We start from the raw sequence: 14,532 nt of genomic DNA, 5'->3' as shown, positions 1-14,532 counted from the left end.
GTTTCTTTTTCTTTTTTTTTTTAAGATTTATTTATTTATTATGTATACAGAAGAGGGTGCCAGATCCTATTACAGATGGTTGTGAGCCACCATGTGGTTGCTGGGAATTGAACTCAGGACCTCTGGAAGAGCAGCCAGTGCTCTTAACCTCTGAGCCATCTCTCCAGCCCCCTATCTTTAGCTTTTTGAGGGTTATCTGTACCAGTTATTTTCAGAGTGGCTGCAGTAGTTTGCATTTCTATCAATGAGTGAGGATTCCATTTTCCCAAATTCTCACAAGCATGTGTTGTCAATTGTTTTGTTGTTCTTAACCATTCTGACTGGACTGATATGAAATCTTAAAGTAGTTATTTTAACTTGCATTTCCCTAATTGCTAAAGATAATGAATATATTTTGAGATATTTCTTGGCCATTTTCATTTCTTCTATTAGGAACTCTGTTCAGATCCCTACCTGTTTGTAATTAGGACATTTGTTTTCTAGACTTAGTTGTTTGTTTGTTTGCTTGGTTTTTATTTGTTTGTTTGGAGTGTTTTGTTTTAGTTCTTTGCTTATTCTGAATGTTAATACTCAGACGTATTGCTGGCAAAAGTGGGCTTCTTTGTTTGTTCCCTTTGCTGTACAGAAGCTTTGTAGTTTTATGAGGTCCTGCTTGTCAATTGTTGGCGTGAATTCCTGAGCAAATGAAATCCTATTCAGAAGTTTCTTTCCTACACCTATATTTTGTAGGATAACTGCATATATTTTCTTCTAGCAGTTCTAGCATTTCAGGGTGCAAATTGAAGTCTTTGATCCATTTGGAATTAATTTTTGTGCAGGGTAATAGCTATGGGTCTAATTACATTCTGCAGCATGTGGACACCTAGTTTTCCCAGCACCATTTGTTGAAGATGCTGTCTTTTTCAGTATATGTTTTTAGCATCTTTGTCAAATATCAAATGCCTATAATTATGTGTGCTCATAGGTGAGTCTTCTCTTTGATTCCATTGATTCACATGTCTGTTTTGTGCTGGTTCCGTGTTGTGTTTTTTTCCTATAGATCTACAATATATCTTGGAGTCTGGAATAGCAAGCCATCAAATATTGTTCCTTTTGCTCTGGTTTGCTTTGGCTGTCTGGGATCTATAGTCCCATAGATTTTAGAATTTTCTTTTCTTTTCTTTTTTTTTTTTTTAAGATTTATTTATTTATTTATTATGTATACAGCATGTATGACTGCAGGCCAGAAGAGGGCACCAGATCTCGTTACAGATGGTTGTGAGCCACCATGTGGTTGCTGGGAATTGAACTCAGGACCTCTGGAAGAGCAGTCAGTGCTCTTAACCTCTGAGCCATCTCTCCAGCCCCATTAGGATTTTCTTTCCTAATTGTGAAGAATATTCTAAGTATTTTATACTGGATTATATTGATTCTATAAATTGCTTTTGGTGGGATGGTTATTTTCACAATATTCTACCAGTCTATGTCTTTCTCACTTTTTTTTTTGTAGAGGTCTTTCACCTCTTTTGGTTAGTTTTGGGTTTATTTGTTTGTTGTTTTTGTTTTGTTTTTTGAAACAGGGTTTCTTGGTTAGATTTATTTCACAACATTTTATTGTCTTTGAGGCTATTATAAATGGGATTGTGTCCATGAGCTTTTCTTAGATTGTTCGTGGGGTATAGAAAGACTTCTTTTCTAAGTTGGTTTTGTATTCTGCCACTTTGCTAAAATTGTTCATTGTTTCTAGAAATTTCCTGGTAGAATTTTGAGAATCTCTTATGTATAATTTCAGCTTTTCTGCAAATACAGAAATTTGACTTCTTTTTTCTTTTTATATCTTTAATTTCCTTCTCTTGCTTTATTGATCCAGCTAGGACTTCAAGTGCTATATTGAAAAGCAGAGGCTGAGGGGAAGATAATAGACAGACCTGTCCCATTCCTTGTCTTAATGAGATTGCTTCAAGATTTTCTCCATTTAGGGTAATGTTGGCTATGGCTTTGTCCTGTATAGTCTATGTTAGATTGAAGTATGTTCCCTCCAGTCTGCTCCCTTTGTGGCTTTTATCATCAAAGCATGTTGGGTATTGTCAAAGGTTTTTCTCCATATAGTAAGATGATCATGTGATTTTGTCTTTGTATAATTTATTATATTTATTAACTCATCCTGTATTTATTTCTGGAATAAAGCAAATTTGATTGTGGTGGATGATCTCGATATTTGCCTGTATTTGGTTTGCTTGTATTTTAGTGGGAATTTTTGAGTCTATATTCATCGGGAAATTGGTCTGTAATGTTTTGTTGTTGTTGTTGTTATGGCTTTACCTGGATTTGGTATTAGAGTAATCCTGGCTTCATAAAATGACCTTGAGACTGCTCCTTCTGTTTCTTTTTCTTTTTTTTAAATAATTTAAGGAATATTGGTTGTCAATCATCTTTTGAAACTCTGGTATATATCTCTGGATCCATTTGGGCTCGAGTTTTTTTGTTTTCGTTTTTTTTCAAGACAGGGTTTCTCTGTGGAACAGGCCTCCCTGTCCTGGAACTCACTTTGTAGACCAGGCTGGCTTCAAACTCACAGAGATCTACCTGCTTCTGCGTAAAGGTGTGTACCACCACTGCCTGGCCAATTCTGGTCATCTCTTGGTTGGACTAAGGGTCTGTCGATCTTGTTTGTCTTCTCAGAGAACCACTTCTTGCTCGTTGATCCCTTGCATTGTTTTGTTTGTTTGTTTGTTTGTATTTCATTAAATCTTGCTTTGATTTTTAAAAAATTATTTCTTGTTATCTATTAGATTGTAGTTTGTTCTTGTTTTTCCAAATATTTGAGTTGTACCATTAAGCCATTTACTTATGCTCTTTCTGATTTTTCAGTGTAGAAACTTAGGGCTTTAGATTTCTCTCTTAGAGCTGCTTTTAATGTGTTGCAGAAGTTTTGTTGTGTTTTCATTTCGTTCCAGGAATTTTTTATTTATTTCTTCTTTAACCCATTCAGTGATGAATTGTTTAGTCTGTATGCATTTATGCATTTACTAGAGATTTGTTTGCTGTAGATATTATTTTATAATGCTCAGATATGATAATGTGGAATTTATTTCAATTTTTCTGAATTGGTTTATATTTGTTTTGTGTCTCTGGGTATGGTCTGTTTTAGAGACGCTTCTGTATGCTGCTGAGTAGAATGTATTAATTGGTGTTTGAGTGGAATATTCTGTAGATATGTTAGGTCCATTTGATGTACAGTGACATTTCATTCTAAAGTTCTTCTTGTTCATTTTTTATTCAGATGCCATATCTAGTAGAGAAAGTGGGAGGAAATCTATAATACTAGAAAATACTTACTAGTATTATTAGGTTAGTGTTAATCTGTTTCTGTAATTCCAGTAGTGTGCTTTCTGTGATGCGTATATGTTTAGGACCGTAATGTTATGTTGGTTGTTGTTCCCTTGATTACAATGAAAGTACCCTCTTTGTCACTTCTGATTAATTTTAGTCTTAAATCTATTTTGTCAGATATTAGGATGGCGACACCTACTTGCTTCCTAACACCATTTGCTTGAAATACTTTTTTCCATCCTCTCATTTTAGGGTAGTACCTATCTTTAGAGCTAAGGTTTTTGTAGACAACAGAATGAGAGATTTTGTTTTCTTATTCCATTCACCTAGCCTATTGATTGGACATTTAATCAATCTATTATTGATGACATTTATGTTGTTCCTGAGTTTCACTGTTAAAATTAGTTGGTATTTTAAAGAATAGTTTGTGAGTCATGGTAGTATCATTCCGGTACTCTAAATGCAGACACAGTACAATATGGAGTTTCAGGCTGGCCTGGGCTAGCTGTGGAGACCCTGTTTTTCCCTGGTTATATTTAACATAACTGGGTAAATATGAAAATGTTGCTGCATAATTCCCTTTCTCCTCTGCAAGATTGTACCCATTTGCACCATTATCTGCCTCACAGATATTTAGATTTCTTCATGTCTCATTTCCATTCTAATTTAGATTTCTCTTATTTATGAATATTTTTTCTTAATATTCTTTCCAGGCTTCTAGTCTTGATTTTTAATAACAGATTATTATTTCATTTTGAAAATTTACTGTATTAATTATATACCTGCTGAAAAGGTTAACTGAGTGTAGTAAAAAGTAGCTCAGCTACTATGACTATGCTATAGCCATATGTAGGAAGATGTACATGATTAAATTATTTTTCTGGTAAAATCTCAAAGATGAGATTACTGAATTCTACATGTGCCTTTTTAAATGTTTTCAGTTTGTATTTTTTTTAATGAAATTACATTTGACTTTCATTTACTCTGCTTTTTGAACAGTAATATTGTCATACCCCCACTCCGAAAGTAATTTTTATTTCTTCAGAATAGATTGGTTATGGTTCAAGTAATTACTTTTTTATCAGTAAATAGAAATTACACGTGTATAAACATACCTCCAGAGAAACTTGAAAATAAACAACTGAAAATCATTTTAGAAAATATCTTTTCAAATTTGCACTGTATTCTATTTTTACTTTGTTTTGTTTTTAAGGGAGATTTTGGCACACAGAAAGAAGCTGCTTGGGCCATAAGTAACTTAACAATTAGTGGGAGGAAAGACCAAGTAAGTTGAACTTTTAATTATTTCTCAAAACCAGTAAAAATAACAGCATAGGTAATTATATCTTTATATTTAAGTGAATCATTATTAGAAATAATAGAATACTATATTTTTGGATTGGTTTTGGTTTTAGGTTATGTATGAGCTCTGTATTATGCCCAAGATTGAGTCCATATGCTAAGCCTGTACCCTGCAACTGGGATACACCTCCAAACTCTGTTCTTTTTTCTTTTTTAATATATATGTAAGAGTATCTCCTTACCTTCCTTTACTCATATTTCTTAGGAAAGACGTATTTTCTAGTGACTCCAGAGCTGAGCGCAGAATCTAGAGCTTTATGAATGCCAGACAAAGTGTTACCCACTAAATCAAATTCCTAGACTCGATGCAAGAATTTTTTAGAGTAAGATAAAGATACCTACAGTGAGGGTTTTTTTAAAAAAAAAAAAAAAAATAGTATTGAGAAATAACAGACTTAAAATTAATATGGCAGAAAGAAATCACATTAGAGATTCTCCTTAAAAAATGAATAACTGCAAACTAATTCACTAGCAGAAAAACAAAGGAGAAATTAAACTCAGTCTCACCGTAGCTGGGACTAGGTAGGAAGCAGAGTGAGGAATGTGCGGGGCAAAGGTATAAATGTAAGGAGACACCCACAGGGTGAAGTCAGTGGCAGTTGGTTAGCGCTGTGCACATGTGAGAAGCAACACTGGCACTAAAGGCCTCAGAGTAGTCCATACAACGAGTCATAAGGGGAAATAAGGAGTTTAAATGCAAACGTGGGGGCTGGGGAGATAGCTCTGTAGGTAAGAACACCTGCTACATACACAGCGTGAGGGCCTGATTTCAGACCCCCAGCACTCATGGAAAAAGCCAGGTATTGCTGCTTACACCTGTAAGACCAGCACTGTGGACAGGAAGGAGGATCTTCCAGCTTCAGTGAAAAAAGTTGAGCTCCAAGTTTAATGAGGACCTTGTCCCAGGGGTTTAAAGAGTAACGTGGTAAATTAGTACCCCAATGTCTTCCTCTGTTGCATTGAAAAATAGCCTCTCATCTCGTTTCAGAATGCTAAAACACTACAGCATGGAGCCAGTAGATAATGTTACTAAAACAATCTAGTATTTAATAATCTCTTAAGAGGCAAAGGATCTTGGGTGAAAGTAACTTTTTACAGAAAAAGAATATTATATAATATGAAATTGAGTCTTTCCTATTTTCACTTTAGTCATCCCCTTCGCAGTAAATTTTAGAAAAATATACTTGCTGCAGTAAAAAGAAGGTACTTGATTAATGTAATCTAAATAACATGGGAGAGATGAGTTCAGGTTTTCATACTCAGAGTTTAGAAGTAAACATTATTTTAGTTAAAAAAACAAACCAGTTGGCCTTTATTTTATCATTTCATGGTGTCCTTATTTTTCAGGTGGCCTACCTTATTCAACAAAACGTCATTCCACCTTTTTGCAATTTGCTGACTGTAAAAGATGCACAAGTTGTGCAAGTAGTACTTGATGGACTGAGTAATATATTAAAAATGGCTGAAGATGAAGCGGAAACCATAGCCAATCTCATAGAAGAATGTGGTGGTAAGTTTACTCTGAAGTGTTATATACACTTAATATTCTTTTTGTAACTACCTTGATTTTCTGAGTAATATAGCACTTCCGTATTTTTCTGTCATATATAATCAAGTAACAATAAAGAATACTATCTTCTATATGTACAGCCCTGTTTAACCTTCTGTATATTCTTAGGTAACTGAATTGTTGCCACATAGTGAAGGCACCCTGATAAGGTAGTAGGAAGACAGTGATAAACAAAACAGCCCCTCAAGGCATGTAGTTTAGACTTAAAAAGAAATACGAACTGATTTAATGTGCTAATTACCCTAATAGAAATGTACAACAAAATGGGATACCTAATCCATCCTGGAAGAAGCAGGAAATGACACCTGAGCTGGATTGTGAAAGATGAATAAGGATTAATAAAGTAAAAAGGGATGAAAGGTGTTCCAGGCAGAGACACAACATGAGCAAAGTCTGAGGTGAGAAATAGCATTCAGCAAATTATAGATAATTCAGTATTGCTGAATCACAGAGTACGAGATGGCAACTGGCCTGAGTTGAAGCTCGAGAAACAGACCCCAGGAAGTCAAGAGCTTTGTCCAAAAGCAAATACTTTATTCTGCAGGGCAGTAATCACCAAATCAGGCTTTGGACCAGAGCCACCTAGAATGTGAACAACACAATACTTTCTAATTCTTAAAGTTAACGTCTAGACAAAAAACTGAGTGCCAGCTGTGGCTGTGGAACAAAATGTGAATATCAACCTGAATAAGTGTAAGATTGGACTCAAGTTGGAATGTGAATGAAAGAGTAGAAGAACCTATAAAAGATTAGTGGGAAGCCTTGAGACTGGAAAACTAATGCAGTAAGAAATGGACATTAATTAGCTGGCATATAGCTCTGTAAACGCTTACTAATATGCGTGAAGTACTGTGCTCAGTCCTCAGTATGTTGTCTCCCCACCCGGAAAACAATGAAGAAGAAATCAAAACAGATACTGAATTCATACTGTTTTACTAATGCAATAAGAAATAGGCACGTTAAAATTATTAACATGGCCGGGCGGTGGTGGCGCACGCCTTTAATCCCAGCACCCGGGAGGCAGAGGCAGGAGGATCTTTGTGAGTTCGAGGCCAGCCTGGGCTACCAAGTGAGTTCCAGGAAAGGCACAAAGCTACACAGAGAAACCCTGTCTCGAAAAACCAAAAAAAAAAAAATTATTAACATGACAGATAGAACAGAAAATAGTGTAGTAACCATTAAAGTGGGGAGCACACATAGGGAATGATTCGGTTAGAAAAGTAGTTAGTAAAACTGATAAGGAAATAATTTTATCACTTGATTTTTTTTACCATATAAACATTTTAATGAGTAAAATTGTTTGTTTATTTATTTATTTATTTATTTATGTTTTGTTTTGTTTTCGAGACAGGGTTTCTCTGAGTTGCTTTGGTGCCTGTCCTGGATCTCGTTCTGTAGCCCAGGCTGGCCTCTAACTCTCAGAGATCCGCCTGGCTCTGCCTCCCGAGTGCTAGGATTAAAGGCGTGGGCCACCACTGCCTGGCGAGTAAAACAATTTTATATAAAAGATCTTTGAGCATTACTTGCCTTACTGGTGGTAAGGAGTCTGTGTTTCATAAATTTCAGTGGGTTTTTTATAAAGAATGACAGGCCCTTGGTACATTTTATCCAAGTGGGTATGTTCAGATGGATGTCTGGCACATGGGGCCTTTGGAGACAGGAGGCAAAGAAACCAGTTAGCAAAGTACATAGTGGACAGGCTATAGGAAGTGAAGGCAGTAATAATGTAGACAAAGGGAAGGACAATAGGACTCCACAGTGATTATGTGAGATGTTCGAGATTAGATCTAGGGGAAGAGACGTAAGCGTTCAGATCCCGAGATATTGTTGATTACTGAGGAAGAATTGCAGGTGAAAAGTTGAAATGAGGGAGGCAAGTAGTGATTGTGTTTCAAATAGTTTGAGAAGTTTTTAAGGAAAAACACAAAGAGGAGAGTGAGTTGTGACAAGCTCTCAAGATAACTTCCTCTCTCCAAGGAATGAGTAGAGGAATACTTGATGAGGAGAAGTAACTTCTTTTCAGCAGTCTGTAGAGCATAGCAGTAAGTTTAGTGGATGTGCACTTCTTAGTGTCCTGCCTATGAATTAATAAGCACACTAAGGTTTGCTTCTCCTTCGCCCACATACTGTGCTTGACTTGATTGTTTGAGTGTCACAGAATCGTCATACTTATTGCCGAGATCTTCTGTTTCTTTTTCATACTCAAAAAAGGCTGGGCAGATGCTAGAAAGGGGAAGATGTGCTTGAGTATGTTTAATAATCAAAAATAATTTTATACTATTGTTGTGAACATTGGTCTATAATTTACTTAATAGATGTCACAGTATTCATTTACACATTTGCATGCTCTTGCTCAGATTGTTAGTCTTTTTTCTTTTTTTTTTTTTTTTTTGATTTTTCGAGACAGGGTTTTTCTTGTGTAGGGGACACTTGCGCATTCATCCTGGAGAAGCTCTCATTGTAACCCACGAACCTGGCCGTCGACTACACACACAGAAGAATCCACGCTGATCTCTAGCTCGCACGTGGATGACTTGGGATGAAGAAGGCGTGCGTCCAGGCACCACACACTCCAGCTCTAAATGGGATGCCCGGCTCAATCATTTGTGTTAGTCTTTAAGGTAAATATATTCTGTCTTTGTAAATATGAAACATCTAGTTTAGGACTCACCACTCGCACGTAGACCAAAGATAACTACCATTGACCTAAAATTTCATGTGTTCAAGGTTATTCTAACTTCTACAATTAAATCTTCAATTGTTTCCACAGGTCATAAAATTCTTGCCAGCGCACTGTGAGACCCAATCGAGAACGAATTATCAGATATCATGAAATGGAACGACATCTACAAACTTGCCTATGAGTCATTGACGAGGGATACTTCATCACGATGACTGTCCACATATTTATAAACAGGATCGTAGTGTATTAAGATATGTATCTTAAGTTATTGAAAGAAGTGCTTAAGACAAGTACTGGATGCAACAAGCAGTATAAGTGAAACACGGTAGAGAGATAAACTGGAAGATACATATGTCATCTCGGGAGATAAATTTTGCACACTAAAGAAGCCTCTTAACATAGAATGCTGAAAAAGTACAAAATCATTGTAACTTAATTCTTTGACGAAACGTTTATTGATAGTGTTATTTTATCCCTATATAGACTTACAAGATGTCAGATAAGCGAAACAGACACAGATGACACACGAAAATTTGTATCAGGTGCCTCCACAGGTCTGCTGATAAGCTAGATATATTTATCATAGTTACTAAGAAACATAATTCATCTATAAAAGATATGTATAGTTAATATTCATTTTTTCATTTTTTTTCTTTTTTTTATTAAATTTTTTGAAGATCATTGAACTTGTCTAACATAATTCTTGGGCTGTCCTAGATCTTGCTGTAGACATAGGCTGGCTCGAACGCAGTAGATTACGTGCTGCTCTGCCTCCGTGCTGGGTGGATTAACAGCGGTGGCCTGTCATCACCTGCCGGACTATCCGTTCATAATACTTTCGCAAGTTGGTAATAGCATGTCTTTAAACAAACATAAGAAAGTCAGTGGTACCTACATAGTGGCACTTCTAGTCTCTAATCTTCACTATAGCTGTATGGTTATAAGCAGAAGGAGAGAACCGCATAGTCGACGGCTGTTTTCGGCGCCTCTAAGTTGAGATCACGAGGCGGATCTGGTCCTGGATGCACTCTCTCAAAACTAAAAACAAAAAGCAAGCACACAACTGATAACCAGTCATTTACTTAGTATATCTTCTTTGGTTTTCTCACTGCAATGAACTTTTCTATGAATTGTTCTTAGTTATGTGTATCATCAATATTCTTATTAAATTTTCGATTATATAAATTATATATCTATATGGGTGGATTAAATGGATAAGACACTAAATAAGAAACAAACAAAGAGAATAAATGAGATGCATAAGTAGCTCATCACCAATAAGTTGAGGAATCGGAGGTGTTAACAGCCAAAGAGATATATCTGATCTAAGCTAAGTGTCACTCAATATATTATGATTATGCAAATTAAAGGGGTTTGTTTTTGAGTAAGTTATGGAAAAGTCAGCTTTTCCCAATGGTTGTTTAGGGGGTTGACTAGCTGTTATGATAATTAAATGTTTTGCTGTTGGTATCTTGCTCGGCTGTCTTTGAACTTCGAGTAGATCTTCCTACTTAGGCTTGTCCAACTAGTGCTCAAGAAATTCTTCAAAGGCATGCTAACACTACACCCTCAGAAATCAGTCGAACTATATTGACATCTTGATTGTTTTCACAGCCTAATTTTTCTCATTTGAAATGATGGGATTGATTGGCAAGGAGACTTGTAAGAGATTGCGCTCAAGTGGGCTTACTAACGGTACTCATGAGATTTTCTTATTGTCTGCACGAGTACTTCAGTGGTTTCAAGTTTACCATGCTTTCAGGCACGTTAGCTGGCTTGGTCATCAAAACTCATCTGTAACTCATATGTCGTCTCTTATGGGAATTCTGACTGAATGTTTTTCTCTTCTCACTTTAGGTGGACTTGTTTTGGCCACTCATGAATCAACAGATTAACTTGATTTATGTTTAGGTGATGGTTCAGGTGAGCTAGAATACAGTTGGAGGTTCAAAATTAGTTCTCTTTTGGAAAGCAAAAATGGAATTTAACATAAGATCGGTTAAGTACTTAATGGAGAGCAGTGAGAGACCGGAGCCGGAGGAACTTTGTGGAGTGGCGCATGCATTGTTTAATAACTAAGCAAAAATTAATTAATTTATTGTTAACACTATATGAGAAGAGAGATAGGAGTCCAGAGCAGGAAGAAAAAAAGGGAGAATAAAACCAAAATGCATGTGTGAGCTCTCGAGGCCCGCAGGCCTGGGGGTTACGCGAGCGCAGTGGACATGTCAGTTATTCTACAGATCAGCCCTGCTGCCAAGTGCTTGATATGGTTCAGCTTTGTGTTTTCTTTGGGGGGGCAGGTTGTCCTTTTTTTAACTACCGTTTTCAATACACAGTTGTGCTCCAAAATGGTATACATGTATAAAGAAAAAAAGCAAAAAGTGATAAGGCAACTGAATCTCAGCACTGTGCATCATCGATGACTATCTCGTAGTGTACATCGTGGAAAGATGCGCTCACCAAACCTTCAAACATCACCACAGACAAATATTAGCTGAGAGAGATCAATACAAATGTATCTTAAGATCTATTTGGAAAACAATAGTCTGGAGGGTTTTACTGAGGATTAACTCATAGGAAGCGCACTAGTTCCTCTTGAACGTGGAACCAAAAGTTATTAGATCATAACTACATAATACAATTAAAGATATTATATCTAACATTAAAAAAAGAAACTAATAACCACAAGAAATGTCTGAGGAAGAATTGATACCCTGTCTTACACAACATGTAGCTTAAACTACTCAGAAATAAACAATCCAGACAAGCACACCCCTAATCCCAGCACTGGAGAGGCAGAGGCAGGCGGATCTCTGTGAGTTGGAGGCCAGCCGGATCTATAGAACAAGTTCCAGGACAGGCTCTAAAGCTACATAGAGAAACTTTGTCTCAAAAAACAAACAAACAAAATCCAGACAAAGTATAGGAATATATCCTTAAGGATATATAGTTTTAATCATGTTTTGTTTTGTTTGTTTGTTTGCTTATGGTTGTTTTGTTTTCTAGGACTACAGGTGATTACTTCTTAGATGGAGAGAACATAAGCAGTTCTGCGCTTAGACTCCTCAGAGACACCTGCCTACCTCTGCTCATTCTGAGTGCTGGATTCAGGGCATGTGCAAACAACCTTTACCAGCATTATTGTGTCTTAAAATTGGAAAAGTATCCCTTGGAAAGATCGCCAATTTATGTAAGGATTATCAGGATAGAGCAAGAGCTGTATAGAAGGGTATCCAAAAGTGAGAATTAGAAGACATTACTATCCTGGTAAATCCATATTTATGGTCTATATGGTTGTTTGAGGTAGTCACACGCACATAAGTATTCTCATTTTTTTTGAGACATCTGTGAGCCGGAGGTGTGGCCAGACTACTCCGGAAGTTTGCCAACCGAACCCGGGCAAATCTCCAGTTTTGTTTCTTACTAGTGTGGTAAAATAGGCAGAACCCAGCGTAACTTTGCCGGTGCAGGTTAGAAGTGAACGGCAAAAAAAAGTCGAAATGGAGAACAGTCTAGTCATACGCTTCGAAGAGACTAGCTCACGTAACTCCTTCTGTCCTAGATACCTCAATAGTGTAAACAGATGTCAAATACGGAACAAAAAAAAGATAAAGAACACTAATGCATATCAGAGAGCGCTCACTACTTATGTTCCCAAACCAAAATATCAACTTCCAACTTTAAGGCGGTTGGTTGACGATAAAATACTATGGGCCGGGTTCCTTCTTAGTTTTACCAATATAAGCCAAGGAAACTACGACCTAGTAAAATACCACTTTACTGCTTTACAGTTTTTTCACACTCTTAAAATATTGTTGCAGATGCACATCTATGTTCTCCTCATATATATCAGGATTTTTACACAAGTTAACGAGAGTGCAACTGTTGCCTTCTCAGCTTTGTCAAATCTGAGCCATTTCAAGTTACCTGGTCCAATAAGGTTGTTTCTCCCCCTGTGATAATACTTGTTTCTTCTTCGGTTATTCGCCTTGGACAGCTAAAGTTTCAGGGCGGTTTCTAAATGGAATGAGAAGTTTAATCATTTGAGACTGTGTCTTAGGCAGTCACCATTAGATAATATGTCTTACATTTTTATTTAGGCGTAAAATAGTAAAGTATTCCATTTACTTAATATTAGTAATCTATTTTTTGTATCATCACGGTTAGAGCCTACTTTACATAACAAATCTAGCAGGTTTAGTTCTTTTCAACGACTACTAATGCTTCCTATCTCAGATTGATTCTGAAAGATATCCTTCTATGCCCTTGCTTCCTCGGGTTCGCACCTTGCAAACCGTTAATCATCTAGGTGGCAACATTTGTTCAATTCATACTGCAATGTACCAACAGAGGGGTTCCAGTTTTTATGAGAGATAACTTGCTGAAGTTAGGCTACACATGAAGCCTGAGCTCATATACCTCTATCTTATATAATTTCATATCATGTCAATACTCTCTATATAATTAACATATAAAGGGTGAGTTGATAGCCACATACAAGCTTCGACGTCATCTTCTGTTAATACATCGCTTGCTGTGAGACACTATAGGACTCTCTTCGGATCGAATGGATGAAAATGTGACGATCAACATTGGCAATCACCAGAAATGCCCAACATGAGGTCACGAATGGCAGGTGGGGATGCGACGCTGTTTACGAATGAGTGGCAGTGCTAAGGAAAGCTTGAACAGCGAATGCTATTAGGTTGAAGAGTCAAAGGGCTACACGGTCGCCGGTCTTCGGCTCAAAGCCTGAGAACAGAGCTATTGACTCTACTCCACTATCATTGAGGGAAAGTGAAGTGCTGTCACATCCAGCCTTGTCAAGCATGAAGTGCAGAGGCCATATAAGAACTCAAGGAAGTGAAGCCCTTTAGAGCCCTGACATCATGTGAAGCTAAGATGATGTGAATAATGAAAGACAGGGTGATGAATGATTGATGTTCAGGGTCCCGTGGAAGTAGTAGAGAGGCCAGGCTGGTGTTATATTTCAAATTCCATACGGGCCTACTATCATCATACACGCGGCCCGAATTCCATGATGAAGCGATCTCTAATACTAGTGGGATGGACTGACTGTGTACGAGACGTGTGGTCTGATGTGTGCTGTACGTGGACGCATTTGCAAGCTGGTGATACTCGCCACCGCTCTCAGGGGGCTGACCTAACTAAACCTAGTAGATCTTTCATACAACGCTGAGATCACACAGTGTTAATGTACACCCGCTGGTCCATGGAACAGCCAAAGACACGTGTTTGCGAGCAGTTACATTGGTAAATTATGGCTGCGCTAGCCTGTGGTTTTCTATTTTTTCTCTCATTGTACTACCTATTCCGGGTCTCCTTCGGCCTTTTTTATATATTCGAGTCGGCTTTTTATTTACTGTGTTACTTAGTTTTTATAGTTTGCTCTTTATGTATAGTTGTTCTGCGAAGGTACGAAGAACTTCAAGAGAGGTTCAGTGGCCCGCCATGTGCTGATGTGTGCACAGTGAGTGTTTTGATTGCTATGGAAAACTTGCCAATAGCTCTATCAGGAAACAAACGTGATGTTTACGCTTGTAGATTCATCTAAACTGCCATGAAATGATATCCATAGAGT

General features: G+C 37.2%; 1 protein-coding gene across 3 annotated transcripts in view; it reads left to right on the top strand.

Annotated features, from left to right (window-relative positions):
* Kpna4 (karyopherin subunit alpha 4) overlaps nt 1-7,205 on the top strand; it is a 60,975-nt gene extending 53,770 nt beyond the window's left edge. For 2 of the 3 annotated variants that reach the window (XM_028867218.2, XM_028867219.2), the window contains 2 exons: nt 4,526-4,597; nt 6,022-6,246. In XM_028867218.2, coding sequence (XP_028723051.1) covers nt 4,526-4,597; nt 6,022-6,231 — 282 coding nt within the window. In that variant the 3' untranslated portion in view covers nt 6,232-6,246. Of the gene's footprint in view, nt 1-4,525; nt 4,598-6,021 lie in introns of all 3 variants that reach the window. The other variant, XM_037206655.1, reaches the window with a different exon arrangement.
* Nucleotides 7,206-14,532: the final 7,327 nt, after the last annotated feature.

Source organism: Peromyscus leucopus, chromosome 6 (genome assembly GCF_004664715.2).
Source record: "Peromyscus leucopus breed LL Stock chromosome 6, UCI_PerLeu_2.1, whole genome shotgun sequence".
Lineage (NCBI taxonomy): Eukaryota > Metazoa > Chordata > Mammalia > Rodentia > Cricetidae > Peromyscus > Peromyscus leucopus.
Note: the sequence above shows the minus strand (reverse complement) of the source record. Positions and strands in the feature narration are given on the sequence as shown.